We start from the raw sequence: 25,249 nt of genomic DNA, 5'->3' as shown, positions 1-25,249 counted from the left end.
TTCATCCCTCAGCCTAAACCAAGTAAAGGAGGGGTTTTTTTCCACACGTTATGAGTCTTTTCCAGTCACGGAAACCTACCCTGTTCTCAGTTTGTCAAGTCAGAGGGTCCGCGTAAGACGGTAAACGCACAAAATAATCCACCTTGCTAACTCTGAAGGGCTGCTAAACCCGCAGGAAGCGCTTGGGCGGACCTCCAGTATCCCAGCATCCCTCGCGCTATCCGGTTGCTCTTCTCCCGCGTCTCTATGATAGAGCCGGCCTGGGAGGCTGCAACGGCGGTGGGGGCTGTGGTAAGGCGAAGTGAGAGGTCCAACTTTCTTACTGGACTGAGAGGTTTTGGCCGCGGAGGGTCGCGATGTCAGAGAAAAAACAGCCGGTAGACTTGGGTCTGCTGGAGGAGGACGACGAGTTCGAGGAGTTCCCTGCAGAAGGTAACCGGCTCGCCCGCGGCCTCTGGGCCGCGCGGACAGTGACTAAGGCCTCTGAGTGGAGGCGGCGCGGCTGGAAGGGCTCGGCCGGGAGGCACCCGCGGGAAGTCTGGACCCCCGCTACTGGCTCTCAAGGCTCTGCACGCGCGACCCTCCACGACCGACTTCGGGTCGAGGTGTCACGGTGGGACTCACCTCAGCGGTGAGGCTAAATGCCTTCTGCTTCCTCACTGGGAAGAGCCACGGGGACCCTGGTTGCCTAGCCCGGTGTCCGGGATGGTGGGGCCTTTTCCTCTTCAGCCCGGGTACCGCCACCTCGTTCATGTCTACATAATCCCTTTTCCCTTTATTTATTGTTATTGTTGTTATTATTTGTTTTAGCAGTCTTCCTTTGCCTTGAACGCTTCCAGAATTAAATTGTTGTTCCTAGTTAGGCCGATGCTGCCTACATTTAGGACTTAACATATGAAGCCTGTTAAGTAGAACGGGAGGATCAGGTGTTAGTGCTTAATTCCCGTTATTGCCTTCCTCTTGTTCCTCATTAATTTTTGATCACTTAACTTCAAACTAACATAAGTTTAAGGATTTATAAGACCCTAAAACGTCTACATTTTTATTAGCTTCATGGTTACCAAGAGGAACTTTAGTTTTCTCATTGTAGATAACAGCAAATAGCTAACATTGTTTGGGTGGTTGCTTGTCTGAGTATTTTGCTTCTATTAACTTAATTCATTTTCACAAGCCTAGTAAGTAGGAGCTGGTATTTACATTTTTCAGATAAAGAAACTGAAGCTTGAACAGTTAAGAAACTTGCCCAGTGTCACGTAACTGGCTAGAAATGATGGACACCTGGCCCAGTTGACACTAGCACTCTTAAACTCTAGCTGTACTGCTTCTGTTTGTTAGATCATTGTTGCCAATCAGGGTTTCAAAATTGTTGGTTTTATCAACTAATTGCTATGCGTGAGGTAAACATTTATCTTATAAGAAAAGGAGGTTACTATTGGGTGACCTTTCTGAAGGTGTAGGAAGAGAACTGTGGTTAATGGTTACAAATCTGTTACATTAGTTACTGCTTCACCAAAATGGTCCTGAGTTGTACTCCCTCATGATCCTACTGTGCATAAAGCCACAAAGCTGTAACATTTGTTATTTTTATTTATAGTGTACTGGGTTGTTTAGTGGAAGAAGACCTTGGAGCACATACTACACAAACTCGTAAACTAACCCAAAGCACATCTATTTTCAGTTCTGGGATTCATTATGTATTGTGGGGAATGTTTTTTGTTTTGGTAGTGGATTTATCTGTGCAGACATGTTTTCTTGATCTCACTTTCAAGTTGGTTCATAATCCTCCAACAGTGAGCTATGTAGTAAAAAACTGGCTTGAGATCAGGATCTGCTTCTAACGCAAACTTCATATTTGGTATAGTTAGCGTTTATTGTTTATCATATACAAGATACCATGTTAGGCACTTTATCTACATTATATAGTCTAATTATCACATCTCTGAAGAAACTGAGGCTCAGAGATTTTAAAAGCTTGCCATTAAGTGGTCGTCAGGATCTGATAGGTCTTTCTGAGTCCCCAACCCAAGCAAACTTTAACCTGAATCCCTAACGTTTAGCAAAGTGCCTGGCACATGGTAGATGGTCAGTAAATGCTTGTCGAATGAGTGAACCTGTGTTTAAAATAAGTAGTCGAGAATTGACTGCTTAAAAAGGACCTAAAGATAACTGGGCCTGATGATACATATGATGTTTCAGCAACTTTCATTTCATCAGCTTTTGCAGAATATGTAATTCTTGTACTAAGTTTATGTTGGGAGCATCAATTTGTTCAAAATGTTGGTAGTTACATAGTAAAAAAAAAAATCTCATTAAAGTTAAAAGGAAAAGCAAAGAATATTTTTTCTGAAGACAGGCCTCCCACAACAGACTGGTTTATTATCATAAGTAACTCACCATTTATTGGTCACCTTACAGAAAATCTGTCATCTTCAGGTTTGAATATGTAGAACCTCATTCATTCAGGAGATTTTCTATTTAGAATGAGCGGTAACATTTGAAATGCTTTTGCTTGTTTAGGTTTTTGTGTGTTTCTTCTCTGGTTTTTCATTCAGACAGGTAAAGTTGGAGAAGGAGTACTTTGAAACTGGCCTGTTTTGAATCTTTCAGTATTTGAGTTTTCAGATCAGTTATTAGTGCCCTGAATTACCAAGTCCTTTGCCTTCTTTGGAGATTCTTTTTCTTGTGATTGTCTTTATGGAGAATATGCCATTGACAAACTCACAAGTAGATACAACTTAAAATTGCCTGTAATCATCTAATCAATCTAGGGGAGGTCTTACTTTCAGTGGCCCATTGGGTCTCTGTGTTTCAGAAAGTGAATGATGTCCATTGTCTAGGGTAGCTTGCAGTTAAGAGCCTGTTACATGAAAGCATTACTGAAATTATGTATCCCTGGTTTGACTACAGAATTGTATATTTTTTGAGGGTGTTGTTGCTACATCTTATTCCTGATAAGAATTTGTTTGGTAAGATGTCAATTCAGTCATTATAAGGAAGGGGAATTTCTGTTTTGAAAAGGAAACTAAGATAATGCGTTTTCATGGAGGCTTCATTGTTTCTTCTGAATAGCTCTTCAGTGTGAGGTGTGACGTGTGGGGTGATTTTCTGAAGGTGCAAAGAAACAAATGCTCCTTTTTTATCATTTGGACTGTGGATCTGTGTTACATTGGCAGTTCCTCACAATTCTAATTGGTGGGTGTGTGATCTGGTCATTAAGTAGGAACTGTTAAAAATCATGTTTAGGATCTTTGTGAATTCTGCAACTTCTTGACTGTTTAAACTCATTGACTATCAGATTTGTTGGAAGACACTCAACGTTTTGGGAATGATTTAATATAATTTTGGAGGCTTGGCATGGTTAGAATTTTAGAACTGGAAAGCAACTTAAAAGTCTTGAGAAGCTAGAACTTGTCAAGATCATACAGCTAGGTTAATAGTAGTAGGGTGGGGCCTAAAACTGAAATACTCTATAATTTATTTGAAACGTCAAACAATTTTTCAAATCAGACATATATTGAAAAGGTATTAAAATATTTTCATTAATCTCATTTCTCTTAACAGTTAGAAGTGGATGAGAGTGAAAATGGGAAGAACAAGTGGGCCTTTAATTTCTTTTATTCTGTTCTTCCTATGCCAGAATTGAGAGATTTCTTTCCTTTTTTTGAGGGAAAGAATATTTAAAATGTACCTGAGTTTGCCTTCAGAAGCAATGGTGTTTACAAGAGAATACTATTATACCAAGTAGTTTATAATTTTTCTATAATCACTGGAACTGCTGTGTTATCTGAAGCAGGCTGGTGGTTCCCTAATGCTGCTAGCATTCTGGAATAACTGAGGCACTCTCGCCTGTGCCTATCAAAGTAGGACATCTTACAGTGGTTCTTAACCAAGGAAGTATTTTGGGATATCACATTCACTTGTCAAGTAAGAAAGTAAAATAACTGCCAGCATATAGTGGGTAAAGGTCAAGGATTTTAAATACTTGCTATGCATAGACCAGTCCTGCACAAGGAAGAATTGTCCTATGAAAAATGCCACTGAGAAATATTTATGTGCACATTGGATACCAACTGGACTAAATCCTCAACAAAAGAGTTCCTTAGAGTCTTAAATGTAAAAGGTAGATACAGTTAATACTGACTATGTCAGATACTGTACTAGTCAGTTTACCTAGAGCCAAAAGGGCTTTGGTATTTTCAGTTATTAAATGTAATATAGTGGACACATAAATAAATAATAATGTCACATATTTAAATTATGTGGTGGTAGCAAGAAATGAAGAATTCATGTTACTAAAATCTTTTAAGAAAAAAGATAAATATAATGAATGGTAAAGTGCCTATTTGATGTCCATTCATGGTAATCATATGCAAGAAGAAAATTTTTGAGCTCCAGGATGGAATAAGCATGATGAATCTAGGATCAGACCTAGGTTCAAAATCCACCATCCATCAACTTTGTTTTCCCTCAAAATTCACAATTTTATATGTTGTAGAATATGAATACAACAGAGAAGTCATTACCACCAAAAAGGTAACAAACATATCCATCACCCCCAAAAGTTCACTGGTGTCCCTTTATAATAATCTCTCCCTGTCAGTCCTCTCCACATCCCTTCCCATCCCCAGAAAGTCACTGATCTCCTTTTGACATGATAGATCAATTTGCGTTTTCCAGAATTTTATATAAATGGAATCAGACAGTATCTTTTTCCTCAGGCATCTTACACCCAGAATCATTATTTGGAGATTCATCCATGTTGTTGCGTTTATCAATAGCTTGTTCCTTTCTCTTGCTGAGAAATATTCTACTACATGGATATACCACAATTTGTTTATTCTTTCACTTTCTGATGAACATTTAGGTCATTTCCTGTTTTTTTTTCCAATTACCCTTTTTTTTTCCCTTACAAATAAAACTACTATGAATATTCATGTAGAAGTCTTTGTGTGAACATATGCTTTCATTTCTCTTGGTTTAGCACCTTGTAGTGAAATGACTGAGCGGTACAGTAGGTTTATGTTCAACTTTAAGAAACTGCCAAGCTGTTTCCAGTGTAGTTATACATTTTACATTCCCACAAGCAGTGTATGAGGGTTCTAGTTACTCTACGTCTTTGTCAACACATGGTCATTTTAATTTTAGACATTCTGATAGGTGTAGTGATATCTCATTGTGCATCAGTTTTTAACTTGTCGACTTGTACTAGTTACTTAAATCCTTTAAAATATTTTTGCAGCAAAATATGTAGGATAATTGTACAAATAACTGCTTATTTAAAATTTAAACCTATGAAAAGTTATAAATTAAAAAGTGAAAGCACTGTTTCTCGCCAACTTTCCCCAAAAACATTTCTTATGCTCCAGTATAATCACTGTTAAACAGTTCTTTCAGTGTCCTTCCTGAATTTATATATATGTATACATATATATATTTATTTGTGTGTGTTTGTATATATCCTCACAAAGGACCATATTACATATACAGTTTTTCTTCTTTTTACATTATATATCTTAGATGTGTGTTCACATTAATATAAACATCTACCTCATGCTTTTTAATAGTTGTGTTCTACTAGTCTACTGTATGCACAATAAATAATCTATAAATATCTATTGATATCTAGGTGGTTTTAGGTTTTTTGCTTATTTTCATGTTTTGTTTTTTTCTGTTACAGAATATGTTGCAGCAAATATTCTTACGTCTTACATCTTTGTTTTTGTTCTTATTTATAAGATAAATTCTTAGGAAATTGCCAGATCAAATTGGCAGGTTCATTTTCATTTTTTTAATATAATTTTTATTTTGAAATAATTACAGACTTACAGAATAATTGAAAGTACAATACAAACAACCTTTTTTTCCATGAGCCAGCCTGATGTTCATCACCCCTAGATATTTTAATGTGTATTTCCTACAAAGACATAACCTCAGTACAACCATCAAAATTGGAAATTAACACACAGATATATTACTGTCATTTAGTCCATAGGTCCTTTTCAGGTTTCTTCAGTTGTCTTAATAATGTCTTGATTAAGAATCATGGATTACATTCAGTTGTCATATCTCTAGTCTTCTTTAGTCTAGAGCAGGTCTCTGTTTTTGACTTTTGTGATTTTGACACTTTTGAAGATTACAGGCCAGTTATAGAATGTTTCTCAACTTGGATTTGGCTCACGTTTATATATGATTCGATTTAGGTTCTGCACCTTGGAGGGAATATCATAGTAGTGATGCTGTATTCCCATTGCATCCTGTCAGGTGGAACATGATTCTCATTTATTCCATTGCTGCTGATGGTAACTCTATTAAGGTAGTGTCTGTGAGACTTTTCCATTGTTAGATTACTGATTTTCCCTTTGTAATTAATAGGTATTTTACTAGGAGGGACTTTGAAACTGTGTAACCACAGTTTTCCATTCATTATCAAACTTTCAATTTATTCATTTGTGTATTTATATCAATATAGACTCATGAATTCTCATTTGATGGGTTATAATTTGTTGCTATTATTTATTTTGATATTCAGATTGTCCCAATTTGTACATGGGGAATCCCATCAAGCTGTCTTCTGTGACCTTTTGACAAGTCACCATTCTTTGTGCATTTCCTAGCATTCTGACACAAGTAGGTATTCCAAGCTAATCTTATACTTTTCCTGTTCCAGTCCTGGAATCAGCCATTCCTTTGAGGTGCATAGCTTTCAGTGGAGAATGATATTTGGAAAGTAAGATCTTACCTCCAGTTGTGCTGATGGCTTTTGGGATGCTGTCAATGGAAGGAACTAGGAAATAGACAAATGTATGTACATATATACATCTATTTATGTATGTGTTTGTATAAAACCATGAGTTCACATAGGTATCTCTAATTTACAGTTCAACACCACAGGGCTCATTCTAGTTTTTTCCCTTTCCACATTTGTAACTTTCTTCCCCAGCAGTGAGAAACCTGGCTCCCATTATTGTAAATATTGGGTCATTGTCTATTAGGTCATCCTCCTCCCTAACCAATGTTTGTTGTCCCCTACACCCACAGATCCCCTCCTTATCTCACTTTGGCTTCAACATTCTATGCTAGGCCACTGTCACTTCTCCTTACTCCAGCATTGGATGGTTTCTTGACTCTGTCCTGGCTATGACACACCAACCACACAACACTGCCCCTCCACAGGAATGCCTTCCTGGCTCTGCTTGGGCTCTGACACCTCATTCAGGACCAGGTGCATTTTGAATTTTGACATATTCTCAAATTACCTTTTACAAGGGTTACACAAATTTCCATCTACAGGTCACCTTTTACCTGCACTCCATATTAAACATTTTAGTCATTACAAACCTGAGGGATGAAAATGGAATCGCATCATTTTGATTTGGATTGATTTCTTTGAGCAAGATTGACCATTGTGTTTTTCCTTTGTTACCTTCTTAATCCTCAGTTCCTTCATGTAATTTGTGGATAATAATCAGAGTCATGTAACGATTGTATGATTGTATTAGTCTGTTTGAGCTGCCATAACAAAATACCATAGACTGAGTGGCTTAAACAACAGAAATTTATTTTCTCACAACTTGTAGTTTGGGAAGTCCGAGATGAAGATGTTAGCCTGTTCAGTACCTGGTGAGGGTTCTCTTCCTGGCTTGCAGACTATTGCCTCTCATCATGTCCTCACAAGGTAGAGAAAGAGAGCTCTCTGGATTCCCTTCCTATAACAACACTAATCTCATGAGGACTCTACCCTCATGACTTCATGCAACACTAATTGCCTTCCAAAGGCCCCATCTCCAAATACCATAACATTGAGGGTGGTTAGGACTTCCTCATATGAATTTCAGGATTGGGGGACACAAACATTCAGTCCATAAGAATGATATATGTGTAAAATGTGTAGCATAGAGTTTGGCACAAAGTTGGTATTCTGTGAACATTAGGCTCCTTTTTTTCTCCCTCCTAATCTACTTAGGGATTTGGATTTTGCATGATGTTTGGTATTTATTTAATTTGAACCATTTTCAACAAATATTTTGTAATTTTAGATGTATCCAAAATTAAGCTTGTTGAGCTTGAGGGTTATTTGATTATTTTTTTAATATTAAAAACTTATAAATTAAAAAATATTGTCAAAAGTTTTTCCAAAAGTACTTTAAAAAATAGTTTGATTATTCATATAAAATACAAAGATACATAACACAGTAGTATGTATTGTTTAAGGATGCATACAAATGTACAAGAGGTATAAAGAGACACAGTGGAATGAACCCCCCCCCAAATCAAGATATTAGTGCTTGCCAGGGGGTTGTGAGTGGTGTGACTCAGGATATTAAACAGTAAAAACTACTTTGAAAAGCTATTTGATTAGTTATTTAACTGGTTCAATGGAATGAAGAAGCATTAAGCAATTGTGACTGGTGTTCATTGTTACGTAGTAATGTTGTTTTTAAGCATAACTCATTGAAAGACATGAACAGTGAAAACAATGAAGGGAAATAAAAGTTTCAAAAACTATACTTACACTCTTCTGAAGTATTAAAAATTTACCAGATATCTTTTTTTTCCAGTTTTGTGCTCTGTTATTGATGTAATGCTTGGTAGAAATGGTATCTTTATTCTGCAACCTGTTTCTCTTTTTACCTCCATCACCCCTTAAGTTTCCTTGGAGTGATTAGCCCATAATAAATGATTTATTCTTTCGATATATGTTTGTAGAGTGCTTCCTATACACCTGGCACTGAAAGGTGCAGAGCGAGAATGATTCTAGCTGCTGTTTATCGGTACAAAGTGCTTTAGGTACATTGTTTTATGTAATCCTCATAGCAGCCTTATGACAGCTTTATACTTGGGGCTCAGCAAAATAACTTACCAAGGACAAAGTTAACTAGAGGCTGCACAGAGGCAAATTTGACTCTTTAGATAGATATTTGTCTTTGGACTTAGTGATATAAATGTCAATGGAGATTAGTAAGTTTTCATGCCAGACTTGAGCTTTTTAGTATTTTGCAAGTGCTTATGCTAGGAGGGGGCACTCCAAGCCTTTCTCTCCCCACACCCAAGTAAACCAGAACACTTTTGCTTTTGACTGTCTTTTTCTGTTGGGTTTCTGGGTAAGATTTCACTTGGTTTCCTTCCAGTGGAAGCAGGTGGTGGTGGTGGTGGTGGTGGTGGTGTGGGGATTAAACCACTGATAGTAAAGTGCAACAGCAGCTGAAAAGAAGGGGAAATTATTTCCAGTTGTGTACCGCATGAGGCTGCAACATTTGAACAGAGCTTTCAAAAGGTAGAAGTGTAGGAAAGGGGTTTCCAGAAAAAGGGAAGAGGAGTAGATGCTTGGAGGTGGAAGATCAATGTGTATGTGTATTTTATTTGGCTGTGAAATAGTAGTTGTAATTACACAGGTAGTTTGGAGCCTAATCATGGAAAGCTTTAAGCCAAATGACCACTTTGGACTTGATCCTTAGGTAGATGAGACGTGGGGGGGGGGGGCGTTGTTTGTTTGTTTGATATGTGTATGTTTCCTTTAGGCAGTAGGCAGTTTAGGAAAAATTAACCCAGCAGAATTTGAAAGGATAGAAAGTCAGGGAAGCTAATTAGCAAATTGTTGAAATAGCTTAGGTGAGGACTAAGGGCCTGAAATAGGTTGTTATTAGGGAAGAGTGATGCAAGAATTACAAGGGAGCTTTGGCAGCTATTTTGATAGTAAGAAATCAGGGATTGTGATTTTGCACTTGCATAATTAATGGAAGACCGATGGTTGAGTTCATATTGGATACTCTTTCTTTTTTTTTTTTAATTAATTTATTTTTGGCTGCGTTGGGTCTTGGTTGCTGTGCGCGGCCTTTCACTAGTTGCGGCAAGCGTGGGCTACTTTTCATTGCAGTGGCTTCTCTTGTTGCGGAGCACGGGCTCTAGGCACGCTGGCTTCGGTAGTTGTGGCACACGGGCTTAATAGTTGTGGCTCGTGGGCTCTAGAGCGCAGGCTCAGTAGTTGTGGCTCATGGGCTTAGTTGCTCCGCGGCATGTGAGATCTTCCCAGACCAGGGCTTGAACCTATGTCCCCTGCATTGGCAGGCGGATTCTTAACCACTGTGCCACCAGGGAACTGTCCTACATTGGATACTCTTGCCTCAATAATATGGAGGATCAAAATGAGAGAATCAGTATGAGTGTAGGGCATGAGTGCTTGGAAAAGATTAGAATAACTAATGGCTTTGAGAAATTTTATAGAATTAAAGAGAAATAAAAGCACTAATCAACCAAGAGAACCAAAGTCAGCATGTTTGTAGTGGAATCATTCTGATATATAATATATGCGCACACACACACACGTGTGTGTGTGTATAAGTCGTTTTGGACCTCTGTTTCAGACTCAGAACCACAAGCAACTGAAAGTTCACCAATAGTTTGGTAGCAACATCGTTTAACAGTTGCTTTTGGTTGTTTGCTCTGAAGTACCCCACTGACATGTTTGGTCCTTGTTGGAGAAAATATAAGTATAGTACAATGGTGCTATGCTAGTAGTGATTTCTTAGCCACTGAATAGACATTAGATTTCTAGGGTATATAGATGTTTTTGTATCATGATAACTTACAGAAATGAAATTTTATAAAAAAAAATTTAATCTGTTTTATACAGCTTAAGCAGGAACATGTGTAAATTTATCTCAGAATGACTAGATTTAGTGTGGCTTTATTATCATATTTATCAGTGTAATGGTGCTATTTGCAGCTATTGCTGTTTCACCTATAGCGGTGAATGTACAATTTAGAACTTTTTAGAACTTTCCTTTGTTTGTTTTATATTTTTCTTCATGTAATGTTCTGTATATACATGCACATTTTTTATTTGAAGCAACTTTGTTGGAGATTAGTTTATTTATATTCAGAGTAGCTTTACTGTTAAGGAATGAATGAGAGTTTGATTGATGCTTCTGAAAATCGCTTTAAAGTAGAACATTTGCAACCCTATTTGGTATAAATAGAATTTCCTCTTTAGTTTTCTCCAAAGTGGTATACTTTATACTTTTTAGAAATTTCATAAGGTATGTTGGAGGGTGGGGGAGAGTAAGTACTTTGAAAAACATTGAGAGAGAACCATTTTTCACACTTAAATGTTAAGGTGATACTTAGATGAAGTATGTGGGATCTTTGGTAACTCAGATTTGTGAAATTTAAAGCTAGTCCAAGATGTAATTCTCACTGGCAGATGTGAACAAAGTCAAATTTGGGGGCAAAGTCTCAAATAATTTAGAATTGCTAGACACTTATGTATTAGGCATCTGTTATTGGTTATTTCCAATTCTGACTTCTTGAAATATGGTAATTTTTTTTACCAGTACACATCTGGAGGCCTGCACACTGAAGTAAACACAGCTGTGGTTATTTAAATGATTAATCACAATCCTGGCAATGCATTTAGTGTTGAAGATAAAGTGTGTACTTTATAGTCATCTACGTATTGAAGGAAGACATTAGACATAAATCAGGTATCCTTGTTTGATTTTATTATTTTGCCCTTTTAAAAAAAAGCTGTTTCTGGGTTTAATGCTTTAAAAGTAAGTGATTAAATAAAATTGCATGGTTAACAGTGCAGTGTTATAATTGAAAAGTAAAACACAGTTCAGAGATGCTTTGCAAGAGAAGTCTGCCAAATCCAGAGATTACAACAGTCACATGTTTTTTATGTTCCCCTTCATTTAGTTGAGTTTACATATATTGTAGTTTATATATATTGTAACATGTATAATATGGAGGACTTATAAGTGTTGGAAATAAATTTGGGAATGTTATACCCTATCACTTAAACATTTTACGTAATATAGTTCAGTACATTCGTAGTTAATAAAGAAAATCTTTAAAGTTTCCACCTAAAATGGATTATAGATTCTGGTTTGTCTTTGTATGCTCAGTAGTGTCATAATTGTAAAATGCTGTATATTAATACAAATGAAATACAGAGCTACTGTCATGAATCTTTTTGTGTGTGTGTTCTACCTAAAATCGTTTTTTTTTTTAATTTATAAATTTATTTCTTTATTTTTGGCCGTGTTGGGTCTTCGTTGCTGCGCGCGGGCTTTCTCTAGTTGCAGCAAGTGTGGGCTACTTTACGTTGCAGCTCGCGTGTGGGTTTCTCATTGCGGTGGCTTCTCTTGTTGCAGAGCATGGGCTCTAGGCACACTGGCTTCAGTAGTTGTGGCACGTGGGCTCAATAGTTATGGCTCATGGGCCCTAGAGCACAGGTTCAGTAGTTGTGGCGCACAGGCTTAGTTGCTCCGCGGAATGTGGGATCTTCCCAGACTAGGGCTCAAACCCGTGTCCCAGGGAAGTCCTCTACCTAAATTCTTGCTCATAATACTGTTTTCCCTCCATTCATGAGCCAGTTTATTTTTCTTGGGACTTTATTTCTTCCTTCTTCCCTTTCCTTTCCTTGCCATTAAAGTAACATGAGATGGTTGTTACCAGAGGGAGAGATACTTGATGCTTATGCTAAATGATCATCAGAATTCAACTTGATAAACTAAAAATTGTACCAGTTTTAAAATTTTGAAAAAGATACTGTTCAGGGACTTACTTCCCTGGCAGTCCAGTGGTTAAGACTCCACGTTTCCTCTGCAGGGGACACCAGTTCAATCCCTGGTCGGGGAACTAAAATTCCCACATGCTGCTGCGAGGCCAAAAACAAAAAAACAGAAACAAAAAAAGACCGTGTTCAAACTCGTATTTCCCATATTACATAAAGAATTTGATTGTTTTTTTTCCCCTAGCCTTTATGGAGTTAAGGATTGGACCTCCTACAAAATAAGTTATTGAAGCTGTTACGTTTCTTGTTCTAGATTCTCTGAGACAGTAGGGTACAAATTAACAAGTATGTTTTTTTAGTCTCTTAAAGTTAAAAGAATTAAAGTCAACTTGAAGGTATTTGAATGACATCAGTATTAACAATATTGAAATCAACTTTTTTTTTTTTTTTTTTTTTGGCCGTACCATGTGGCTTGTGGGATCCTAGTTCCCCAGCCAGGGTTTGAACCTGGGACCTCAGCAGTAAAAGCACAGGGTCCTAACCACTGGACCACCAGGAAATTCCCTGAAATCAACATTTTGAATCAAGCCATAATTAGATTAAAAGTCCTGTGGGCCCTGTATTTTTATTGTTCTGGAAAGGGTAGGCTTACAAGATTAGCAGAGAAATGTGAAATAAATATTCTTGTTTTTTATATTTCTAACTTCAATCTTTTGACATTTTATTTCCTTAAAAATTTAGGAAACTGGTTAGTTAGAAGTGGTTCAGGCTGATATGAGGCTTGGTGTCTTAGAACTTTAAAGTTCAATTGTGACTTGAGTTATGTCACCTTCTTTACTCAAGAGCATATTATACACTTGTAACGTATGCAAATTATTTTGTGGGACATTAAGCTCTGTTAGATATCTTTATAAAGATTCCTTAAAATATCAGTGAAACAAATATTTCGTTTGACAATTCTTATTTCTAGGCTCAACCCAAGTATATTTAAAGTCTAGGATTTGAGGTTGTGAAATAATGGTAGAAAAAAGTTAATAAATATTTTCTTGTAAGACAGTCTTCACTTTCTGTTTTTTTGGTAGTGGTAATGGTGGTGGTTTCAAAGCAAAGTGGGGTATGCTATACAGTGATCTCTAAGGCTTTCTCTGTTTCCAAAATTCTGTAATTTTAAATAATCTTCAGTCTTAGCCATTTTATAAAAACTTGAAGTATAAAGCCAAACTTTGCTGCATTGTTTTAATGAAATAGTTTTATGTGAATTTTTTATACTGGAATGTTTAGTGTCATTAAAACAAATCAAGAAACAAAAACTCCTAAGCTGTCCATTAATATTATTAGATAGCTCAGAACTGTAGGTTATAGGAAGACTGGAGGGAATGGGGAGGAATAGCATGATTCACTTGCTATAAAAGGAATAATGGATTGCATTTTTCCATTATAATAAGTTCAAGGTACAAGAATCTGAATTTCTATGATTTGAAGTGTTTTATTTAATTTTAATTTAAAGAATTAAAATCATGTAGTTGATTCTTGATGATTTAGTATTAGGGAAATATATCTACTTTTTGAGCCCCTTTTTAATTTAAAATCTGATCTTAGTCTGCAACCTGTACCATCTTTACATAATGTTCCTCTCTTGTATACTTAATGCTTCAGTTTCTGCCCCCTTTATTTTTGCCTTAAAGTAGTTCCCTTCTTTCTGAGATTTCCCTGCTCTTAGAAAAACAAAAAGAAAATTTGTGTACAACAATGTACATATTAAACAGTTTATTATTGATTGCAATGGCAATATGAGAATAACAGTATTGTTTTAGCCCTATACCTAATGATTAACTCTTGACTTAACTAAGTCACTTTGCTCGTTTATAAAAGTTCAGAAATGTTGTTTTTTATCTTTAGCTTTGGAAGTAGATATACTATCTTTATTTCTTTTTTTTAATTTCTTTTTTTTTTTTTGGCCACACCGGCTGGCATGCGGGACCTTAGTTCCCCGACCAGGGTTTGAACCCGTGCCGCCTGCATTGGGAATGTGGAGTCTTACTTACTGGACCACCAGGGAAGTCCCCAGATATACTATTTTTAAAAATTTGGTTGCATTAGCTTTCTCATCACTCTTCCGTAGACTATAGGAAATCCTAAATGTGATTTCCTTTACTTTAACTTCTTAATCTACTCTCATTAAAAACTATAGGTGGATTCATAAGTAGAATAAAAGTTTTCAGTTTGAAAGGTACTTCTATAAGAAAGGAGAACATGTAAGGATATCTGTAGCCCAGTCAGCTTAATTTTGAGATGTAATTAATACTTAGTATTGTTAAGTATTACTACTGTTGAGGACCTCAGAGAATAGTATAGGATTTGAATTTAGATCATTACAATATTTCCGTTTTGAGAATAATAATATTACTGGGAGATATAAGAACATTTAGGCCAATAAAAATCAGTATTTTTGATTATTGAAAGTTATTATTAATGAATATACATTCACTACCCTATACCAATGATTAAAGTTGAGTATACATTTGACTGAGCTTCCTAGCAACCTGAAATAAATTGCCTAAGAGAAACTTTCATCTTTTCAGGCACTAATATCTTAAAGAAATTTCCCACATGATCTCTCTTCAGGGAGCATTCAAACAGATGATCGCAAGTCTCAAAAGTATTCTTAGAGTAAATACAGTTGAGAATTCTACACGACTCATTCATAATACAAGATATTGTTATTCTCTTCCATCTTGAAATGTATACTCTTGACTTCACTGAAACCACACACTGCCCTCTGTTTTCTTGAGATTGACCACTCAGAGGAAGGGAACTTGAGAAACGTAGTTCCATTTACACAACATTTTTTTGAGTGTCTACTATGTGCCCAGTACTCAGCTATAGACATTAGAGTTGCAAATTTAATAAAATGTGCTTCCTACCTGAATGTTTTGCATAGTTACTTACAGGAATGGTGGTCATTTTGGGCATCAGTGGAAGAGGGTACAGACTGTAAGATTGGAGAGGAGGGGACAGAAAAAAGACCACAATAATAGTCCATGAAAGGAATAATCCCTCCTAAATTAACATAGTGGCAGCAAGAATAGGGAGGAGGAGACTATAACTCTGTAGATTCTTGAGCTGAAATCAAAAGGATATAATGAATGGTTATGAGAGTTGAAGGAGAAATGATAGCTAAGCTGCCTCCCAAATTTCTGGTTTGGGGGGACCAGGTAAATGGAGGTACTTTCTTATATTCTTAAATCATGATGTTGACATATGGCATTTAAAATTTTTTGTTAGATACATATGTAACAAATATAATACCCATATGAACCATTGTTGAATACCTTTAAATCTATATGTGCTTTATAAGAAAAGCCTAAATCATACCTTTTCTTATTGACTTCTTTTTTTTAAAAGATCGAAATGTTCTTAGCCATGTTTCTAATAAGTAATTACTAAGATGAAGCTACTAGGACACATTTAAGAGCATGTGTAACTCATGCTTACTGTTTTTGGAGGGGAGGGATCAAGCAAAAGTACACAAGGTCTGATTTAGAGTTCGTTGCATCTTTCACAACCAACTGTCGTGCATATGCACAACAGGTATTGTTGTGGCTTAAGAATACAAAGGTAAATAAAAGAGTTTTATTCTTAAGGAGCTCAGATACTAGTAATGGACATAGGCATATAAACTGATAAATATGATTGTACAGTATGTAGGTGCTGTGATAGATATACACAAAGGAGGGGACCTAATCTCTGAAGGAAAGGAAGAGAGGGAATCAGGAAAGCTTCCAAAGGTGATTTCCATACTGGTTTTTTAAAAACTAGTTTTCTCAGATTTTAATTTTGAAACTTAACCCTATAGAAGTTTTAAATAAAGGACAAATGGGGGGAGTGTAATGGGTGAAGGGATCAAAAGATACAGACTTGCAGTTACAAAAATAAGTCATGGAAATGTAACGTATAGCATGATGACTATAGTTATTAATACTCTATTGCATGTTTGAAAGTGGCTAAGAGAGTAGATCTTAAAAGTCCTGATCCAAAAAAAAAATTTGTAACTGTTGGTGACGGATATTAACTAGACTCATTGTGGAGATCATTTCTCAGTGTATACAAGTATCAAATTATGTTGTATACTTGGAACTAATATAATGTTATATGTCAGTTATACCTCAAAAAACAAGAAGGCAACAAACACCCATGTTTCATCAGTTGTTAACATTTTGTCATATTTACTTTATTTCTATCATATGTATGATAGACATGTATGATATAAAATATATTTCAGAAGCATTTACAAGTAAACTTGTCAACAAAATGACACATGATTCTTAAATATTTCAGCATGTGTGTCTTAAAGAATAAGGACATTCTCTAACACAGTTTTACAACCATGTTTAAGAAAATATTTGGTTTACTTTTTGTTATCTGAATATGACTTGTCTTTTTTTATGTTTAGCAGTTTTGAATTCCAGGCCGGGATCGTCCTGCTACTCAACTTACTTTTCTGTTATTGGTGCTGTGTTTTGAAAGATTGTGTAATAGACTTTATAAAAATTATCAGCAAAGTAAATATCCTCCTGAAGTTACAATAAATTTTCACAGCAAATAGAATTTTTTGTATTAACTACTGTTTTAGATCTGCAAATTCAAGAATTGAGAAAACAAGATAGCATCAATTGAGATTTAAAGAGGAAGATTACCATTTCTCATAGATAATGGTTTTAGATGTTTTGAATTGAGAGAGTTCAGTAGCAAGCTTTCTGAAGTTTTTGTATTTATGGAAATAATGTATGAGAAATATTTAAATGGCATCTGTTTCTGTTTTTAGACTGGGCTGGTTTAGATGAAGATGAAGATGCACATGTCTGGGAGGATAATTGGGATGATGACAATGTAGAGGATGACTTCTCCAATCAGTTACGGTAAGTTTTAAGCCAAATTTTTATATAGCTTAGTATTAATTGTAAGCATGGAATATGTAACTTATATATGACAGTTGCCTTTGAAATAGATTTTCGAATTATGAAAAGTAAGATATATTGCCTCATCTCCTGTGTTTCTAAACATGAATACTTTGTGTAATTGCGTAGAACTTTTGTTCTTTCTAGTCTCTTTATAAAAGTAGTTAACTAGAAGCATATTTGCTATTTTTTTAAATCCTTGTAGGTTTAATTCTGTCACTGTTAATTTTCTATCAATATTGAACAACTCAGCAGAAATTAGAATCATAGGGTGCTCAGACCCAATGTATTGGTGATTCTCAAACTGGAATGGAGAGTGAGGTGTTGGGAGTGTATTTTTCCATATTCATGTACAAATCTACCTAAAATGATTGGTTGATTGATTATCAATTGATTGAAGTAAAATTTATATAATGTAAAAATCGTTTTAAAGTGTACAATTTAGTGGCATTTTGTATATTCATAATGTCATACAACTATCATCTGTATTTAATTCCAAAACATTTTCAGCACCCTAAAGGAAACACCATATCTATTAAGCAGTCACTCTGCATTCCTCTCCTCCTCCAGCCCCTGGCAACCGCTGATCTGCTTTCTGTCTGTGGATTTTCCTGTTCTGGATATTTCATATAAATGGTATCACATGAATGATCTGTATGTCTAGTTTCTTTGACTTAGTATAGTGTTTTTAAATTTCATCCATGTTGTAACATGTATCCGTATTTCATTCCTTTTTATGGCTAAATACTGTTTCCTTGTATACATAGGCCACAGTTTGTTTATCCATTCATCGGATGATGGACATTTGGGTTGTTTCCAGCTTTTGGCTGTTGTGAACAGTGTTACAGTGAACATTCATTTACACGTTTTTGTTTGAATATCTCTTCAGTTTTGTTGGGATTTAGTGGAATTGCTGGATCATATTGCAATTCTGTTTAACTTTTTGAGGAATTGTCAAACTTTTCCACAGCAGCTGAATAATTTTACATTACTACCAGCAATATAGGAAGTTTCTAACCTCTCCACATCCTCGCCAAAACCTTTTTTTTTTTTTCATTTTAACCATCCTAGTGGATGAATTGGTATCTCATTGTGGTTTTGATTTGCATTTCTTTAATGATACTGATGAGCTTCTTTTCATGTGTTTGTTGTCCATTTGTATATCTTTTTTGGAGAACTATCTGTTCAAGTCCTTTGCCCATTTTCAAAGTTTGTCTTTTTGTTGTTGAGTTGTAAGAGTTCTTACTTATTCTGGCCCTTATGGGACATATTATCTACAGATATTTTGTCCCATTCTGTTAGGTTGTCTTTTCACTTTCTTCATAGTGTTCTTTGCACAAAAGTCCAATTTATCTACTCTTTTAAGAACTCATTGCCAAATTCATGGTAATGAAAATTTATCCCTATGTTTTCTTGTAACAGTTCCAGAATTTTAGCTATTACATTTAGGTCTTTGATCTATTTTGCATGAATTTTTGTAATATGGTGTGAAATAGGAGTCCAACTTCATTCTTTTCCATGTGGATATCCAGTTATACCAGCACCATTTGTAGATAATTCTTTCCTCCCTAATTTTGTTTTGATTCAACCCATACATTATCTATCTTGGCCACAAAGATATCTGTGTAAACTATCATTTGCTTTGCTCAAACCATGATATAGAAGTTCTATTGCAATCTTTTAATTTCCTAGTCTCTAGTACATTTTTCTAAAAAGTAGTGAGATAATTTATACTAAATTTTTAAAATTTATTTTTAGTAGTGGTAAGTAGCTTTTGTTCTAAACTGCATTTTTTTATGGGCTCAAAAACCCTACATTCAAGACTTTTTAGTATTTTGCTGGAAACTAATAACAGTTTTACCCATCTCATTTCTCCCCTTTTTGGACATAGTACAGTTTGCCTTTCACGGTTATTCTGGCTCTTTTACAATTCTCCATGATTTCTCAAAATTGCTGACTCTCATTTTTTTCCTTCTTTCAGTACTCTGAGATGTAATTATTCAGGCCTTGAAACTTTAAACTACTTTAATGTAGTTTGGAATTATCTCATCTGTCTTAATTTTCAATTTTGTCTTAATGATGTTGTTTTTCTTTTTGCAATTTTATGGACAAGATAGAGCAGTAGCTGTTGAACAGTAATCTTGCTTTTTCTCTAAAATCTATTCTGAGCATTGAATCTCTCTCTTCTCATTCTTCTTTAGCCATATATGGCTTTCAGAAGCCCTTTTTGTTCTTTTTACAGATCTCATTCCATTCTGGGATTAAATTAATTCTATGTGTACAAGTTTTTGCCACTTTCTTTTTGTATTTATTTTAGGTTTATTTATTTTGCCACATCAGAGAAAACCTTGCTGCTTTTTTTTAATGCATCCCTTCTTTTCTTATTATAAACATATGCTGTTAGAATACTTATTTTCAGGCCTTACAACTCTGTTGATCCCTATTTTGTGTTTTGATTTTAATCATGTATCAGTTTTTTCTTTTTGTTATCTTCTTGAAATTTTTAAAGTGGAAGCCAAATGAGTTTTCTTCCTTTGCTATTCAGAAGAGTCAGATTCCTCCCAAGTGGGTTTTGGGGTGAGGGTGTTTTTCATTAGTCAGAAAATAGCACTTTTCTCTTAACAATTAAATCAAGACATTACTGAATACTTTGGTTTTATTAGGGGACTTTTAGTAGTAAATGTACTGATAATTGGATTTCTTGTCACTACTGCATCTTGCCTTTTTGTTGGTTTTGGAAATAGAACATTATCCTTATATTCTTTGTGGCTTGTTGGTTTTATAATATACCTCCACAGTGCTCTTATGTTCTATGTTATGTTTCTGCCTTTAGGTTTGTGGATTTTTGTAAGTGTATAAATCTTGATACCTCCATTAGTGAATGAGATTTTTCTTTTTATTTCCCTATTTGTGTTGTGAGTTTTTCTTTTTTAAACAAAGTTTTTGATGTATCATTAGTGCTGTCAAGTAGAACTTACTGTAGTTATGGAAATGTTCTATAAGCTGCACTATCCAGTACAGAAGCCACTAGTCACATGTGGCTATTAAGCACATGAAATGTGGCCAGCACAGCTGCTAAACTGAATTTTTAATTTTATTTAATTTTAATAAATAGCCGCATCTGACTACCATATTGGACAAGGCAGCCTCAGATAACATTTATATTCTTGCTTTTAAAAACTGTCTTGATTAACAAGTCTCCTGCAAAGATGTTCTTTTCAGTCTTTGTAAAATGCATCGAGGCCCTTAATGTGGTATTATAAACCATGGTAAAGAACATGTTTTGTTTCGTTTTTTTGGCCGTGCCGCGCTCATCTTTCAGATCTTAGTTCCCCTACCAGGGATTGAACCCGGGCCCGGGCAGTGAAAGTGCTGAGTCCTAATCACTGGACTGCCAGGGAATTCCCCAAAAATGTTTTATTGTTTTCTCATATGATTGAGTCCTAATTCCATCTAAATTTAGAGAGGCAGTTTATACTCTAGAGTCAGTCAGATTCCCTGAGTTCCAGCCCCTATCTGCGTCTTATTTAGCTGCATGGCCTTGGCAAGGACTTAGCCTTAAACTTTCCATGTTTCTCTTTCAGTGTAATTTACCTTCAACAAGTAGAAGTACAAAGAAGGCCAGCAATGTTTCCATGTAACTAAAGATCATTCTGTTTTTACTGCTTTTGAAACATTTGTTTATATACGTATCAGTAGAAATAGGTAGGATTATGAGATTTTTTGGACCTTTATCACATTTTACATAAAAATTCCAAAAAGCCAATAATTCCTGATTTACCATGTCAGATATAGCCAATGTCACATAGCAGAGTAGTTTCTTGGGTAATAAGAGTTCTGAAACCTACTAGTGGCTGTTAGTCTTATTCTTGTTTTGTTGTAAAAGGAATGCTGCTGTTTTTGTTTCAAATAGTGTGTATTCACTATGTGTGCCCTATGATATCTTTCCAATTGTGCTGGATTTCTTTACTTTTTCATCTCTGTTGTATTTTTCCATTCAACAGGCTCATGATATTAGTGTTTTTGTGTTGTTTTGTACTTAGTGGTGTTCATTTATTTTCCTTTTGGTTTCTTACAAGTCCTGAATTCTACCAAAGAACTTTCATCTTTTCTAAGAATTTAGCTAATTGAGAAATATCTCATACTCTCCTTTGTGTTTGTAAACAATTTATAAATGTAATTGGTCACCACCTCCTGTCATGAAGACAAACAGAGTCACAAACTCGGATGGATTTGGTGACTTATTACCTAAATCTTAGGTTGAATTTTAGGGGTTTTTTGTTGTAAAATAAGAGAAAATGAATAATCTACAATGATTTTGTTAAACGCAGCAGAAGTATTGTTTAAGAAAGTTTAAAATTATCTCCATTTTAAATAGGAAACATGAAAGACAGGTATTATAATCTTTAATTTCCTGGGGAGGAGAGGACAAAGGAAGCATTTTAGTTAAACTTAGCAAAGGAGGCGGTAGAGTCAGAAACTTGTGCTGATCTCTTGACTCCTAATCCAGTGTTTTACCACCAGCCCATACTGTCCTCTACACCTGAGCAGAAGACAAAGATGATTCATATGAATAAGCTCTGGCCTTAATATTATTCATGGACTTTAGGTCAGTATTTGTATTATAAATATCTAAAGATTTTAAGGAAGTGAAGGAGTTTGGGGAAATGAATAATAAATATTATACATCGTTCCTACCATGTATTTTTTGCATCACATTTACATTGGATAGTGTGATAGTGTCTAAGCGAAATTATGCTTGAGAACAAATGTCTTGTTATCTTACATGTAATGGTGTAATCATGCTTAACATTTGTACAATTTTATCATAGGTTGGTCCTCACATAACTTTATTGTGAACTTTTGATAAAATTCTGATTTTATAAAATCAGAATTGTGGCAGAAAAGTTGCTGGTGATATTTGGAATGGTAGTTTAAATAAGTGATATTGATTACAGGGCTAAACCTTTTTGTGCAAATGTTTATACAAGGCAGATCAACAATTGCAGTTGACATTTTCAAAGTATGACTGCAATTTCAGGTTGAAAAAATAAATTATAAAAAGTATCTTTTTAAAGTGTTTATGTTTATACCAATATATATTTTTGAGATTTTTATCCACATTTAAAGTTAGGAAAGTAAAGTCTTGTTTAATATTTTATAACTTATTTATTATATTTAGCCTATATATATTTAATACAGAATAATTTTCACACACGCTTACATTTGATTAATAATTTTTGATTTGTTTAGGGCAGTATATATGTCAGTATGAAAAGCGATCTGTTTATTGTTTATGTGTAAATAACAGTATTGTAATTATAAAATCTCTAAAAGTTTGATAGTGTCTAGTGTTCTTAGCCATATGGTTAATGATTCTTAAAATTTACGTTTAAATATTATGAACAGAATAATTGTACAGTATTTGGAAAATATCAATAATTCCCTCACATTTCTTCCATAAATAGATCAGAAAAATAAGGAATATAAAACATAAGTTTACTAATGGGAAAACAAAATTTTATTAGCATTATGTGGATTCACATCCAGTTTCCTTCTTATATAGATTTCTTTTTGGGGACTAAAGTAAAGCTATTTGGTAGTATTTTAAATTGATGTTTAGGCTTATTAGCTCAATTATTTATTGTGTTATTTCTAAAAATCATCTGTTTCTTTAATTTATCATGAAGAATGTCTAGTGATGTTGTTCTTTTGTGTTTCTTTATAGAGCTGAACTAGAGAAACATGGTTATAAGATGGAGACATCATAGCATCCAGAAGTGCTGAAGCAACCTAAACTTGAACTGTTTACTAAATTCTAGAGCAGAGAACCCAGGATGGGACACTTAATAAAAAAAAAATGTTTATTTCATTACCTCCTTGGATTTATTTTTGTTTTTGTAACACACAAAATAAATGTTTTGATCTAATATTGGTTTGGTTCAGAAGTCTTGATCTTTTGACTCTCGTCATTAATTTTCTCATACTATTTGTGATTTTTCCAGAGCTTTATTATAGACAGATAGCAAAATTTCCTATTAATGAATTTGTTTTTTTTTTAAATGTTAACTGAGGCTCCGAGAGGTTAAATGATTTGAGGCCAGAATTCATCTGATTCCAAATTCAATACTTTTCTTAAACCACATAGACTAAATGTTGGTCTTATTTATAAGGTACTCCTTTTTAAGTTACATTTAACCGTAATTTCATCTGTATTTTGAAAGCTTAGGCATTTACTGACATTTCTAAGGTGACCCTTCAAAACCTGTGTTTTTAAAATATTAATCATTTTAAATTGCTGTAATTAGTTCCTGAGCCATTAATAATATTAATAGTTGATAAAGTATTATTAGTTCTTAAAATCCAGAGTGGTTTGATCACACTTATAAGAATGATGTCTGTGTCAAAACTGGGTAAGTGGGCTCAAGATGCTTTGTTAACATGTGCATATTCTCAGATACTACAGAACAGATTCATTTAGTACAATTAAGTTTCTGCACAGTGATTACTGTTTCTACATCTACTTTTGTGAAGGGGGAGATTTAATTTGATTGGTAAAGGATTCTTATAAGACTTAGAATGGGGCTAATATATACAGTTTTAATTTGGAATATTTTCAAACTTGAATGTGTTACTTATTTAGAAGTAGAATCATTGGTACTGTGGAGTAATTTAAAATCTAAAAGTTATGTAACGTGATGTAGTATTGACACCAAAATAGGAGTTGGGCACCTGAAATATAATTTAAGGTATGCCTCGAAATGATTTTGAACATAAATAAGTTTTCTCCTACTAAGACAAACATGAATCTGCCTTGCCTACCAGGCAGGACTACTGTATGATCAGATGGAATAAAAAATAAGAAAGAACTTTGAAAATTATAAAAAAAAACTTATTGTTTTAATCATATAATGAAGCACAGGCAGCCATACTAATGTAGCATTTGAAGAAATATTCTGATGTATATTTTCTCAGTATTCTGGTAAGTGGTTTACAAGGACATTGTTAGACCCCATACCACCTTGACAATGTCAGATTAGTACCCAGAGGTATGGCCACTTCATATACCTTGAATTTAAATTGGTGAGGTACCATTCTGAAACCTCACAGGAATTGGGCAGAGGTTTTAATGGGTTACCTCTAGTTTTTCAGTGTTTTGTCCTTAATAAGTTTTCAAAATTTAGTTTAGGTGGCTTTCTCTGTTAAGGATTGAATACCTGAAAATTGATAGTTGGCATCAGGATGATGAAGCACATCATTGGTAGGAAGTTAGACTAGCCAGGCAGCTGAAGAAAATTATTTTTATGGGATTTTGCAGTTAGTAGATATTCTTCAACTTTTGATCTTCACAGTGAACCTGTGAAGCAGACAGGAAGGGCCTGTCTATTGTAGACATCTCATGAAATAGAAAACTGGGTCTCACAGAAAATAAGTTAAGAAATGAAAGGGTCCAAGGTTGCATAGCCAACAGTTGTCAGATGTGGATTAGAACCCAGGTTTTTTCCTTTGTAATTTTCCATAATCACTTAATTCCATTTGAATCATTTTGAATTCAAATTGTAGATGTAATAATGGTCAGTATTTTTCATCAGGCCTTAGATTAAAATTGTTGCCGTTGGATGCCATGTCCCTTCATACTGTTCCCACTAAATATTTAATTTAGATAACTATGATAATGAGCCAACTCCCTTTTGAAAGATTGTATAGTGTATTAATAATGCTTTTTTTGTGGCATGTCAAGATCTGCCCTGTATTTTTTAAAGATATCCATATCTTT

The 25,249-nt window shown here is 34.8% G+C and overlaps 1 protein-coding gene across 2 annotated transcripts; it reads left to right on the top strand.

Moving 5' to 3' along the window:
- The first annotated feature begins 243 nt into the window (after positions 1-243).
- On the top strand, positions 244-23,402 carry SEM1 (SEM1 26S proteasome subunit). Of its 2 annotated transcripts, XM_082662108.1 has the most exons (4): positions 244-432; positions 17,340-17,433; positions 21,997-22,081; positions 23,201-23,402. In XM_082662108.1, the coding sequence occupies exons 1-3, from the start codon at positions 357-359 to the stop codon at positions 22,034-22,036; spliced, it is 210 nt and encodes a 69-aa protein (XP_082518234.1). In that variant the 5' UTR covers positions 244-356; the 3' UTR covers positions 22,037-22,081; positions 23,201-23,402. The 2 variants fall into 2 exon arrangements, with proteins under 2 accessions (XP_082518234.1, XP_082518233.1); XM_082662107.1 differs by lacking the exon at positions 21,997-22,081.
- The last annotated feature ends 1,847 nt before the right edge of the window (positions 23,403-25,249 follow it).

This window comes from Grampus griseus (assembly GCF_964374135.1).
Source record: "Grampus griseus genome assembly, chromosome: 9".
NCBI classification, from domain to species: domain Eukaryota; kingdom Metazoa; phylum Chordata; class Mammalia; order Artiodactyla; family Delphinidae; genus Grampus; species Grampus griseus.
The sequence above is the reverse complement of the archived record's forward strand: the minus strand, read 5'-3'. Positions and strand labels throughout refer to the sequence as shown.

What these genes read in the sequence shown, in the direction of transcription:
- SEM1 (XM_082662107.1), top strand. Translation starts at nt 357, where the DNA reads ATGTCAGAGAAAAAACAGCCGGTAGACTTGGGTCTGCTGGAGGAGGAC. An exon ending in CGAGGAGTTCCCTGCAGAAG is followed by an intron (nt 433 to 17,339) that starts GTAACCGGCTCG and finishes TTCTGTTTTTAG; the next exon opens with ACTGGGCTGGTTTAGATGAA. An exon ending in GACTTCTCCAATCAGTTACG is followed by an intron (nt 17,434 to 23,200) that starts GTAAGTTTTAAG and finishes GTTTCTTTATAG; the next exon opens with AGCTGAACTAGAGAAACATG.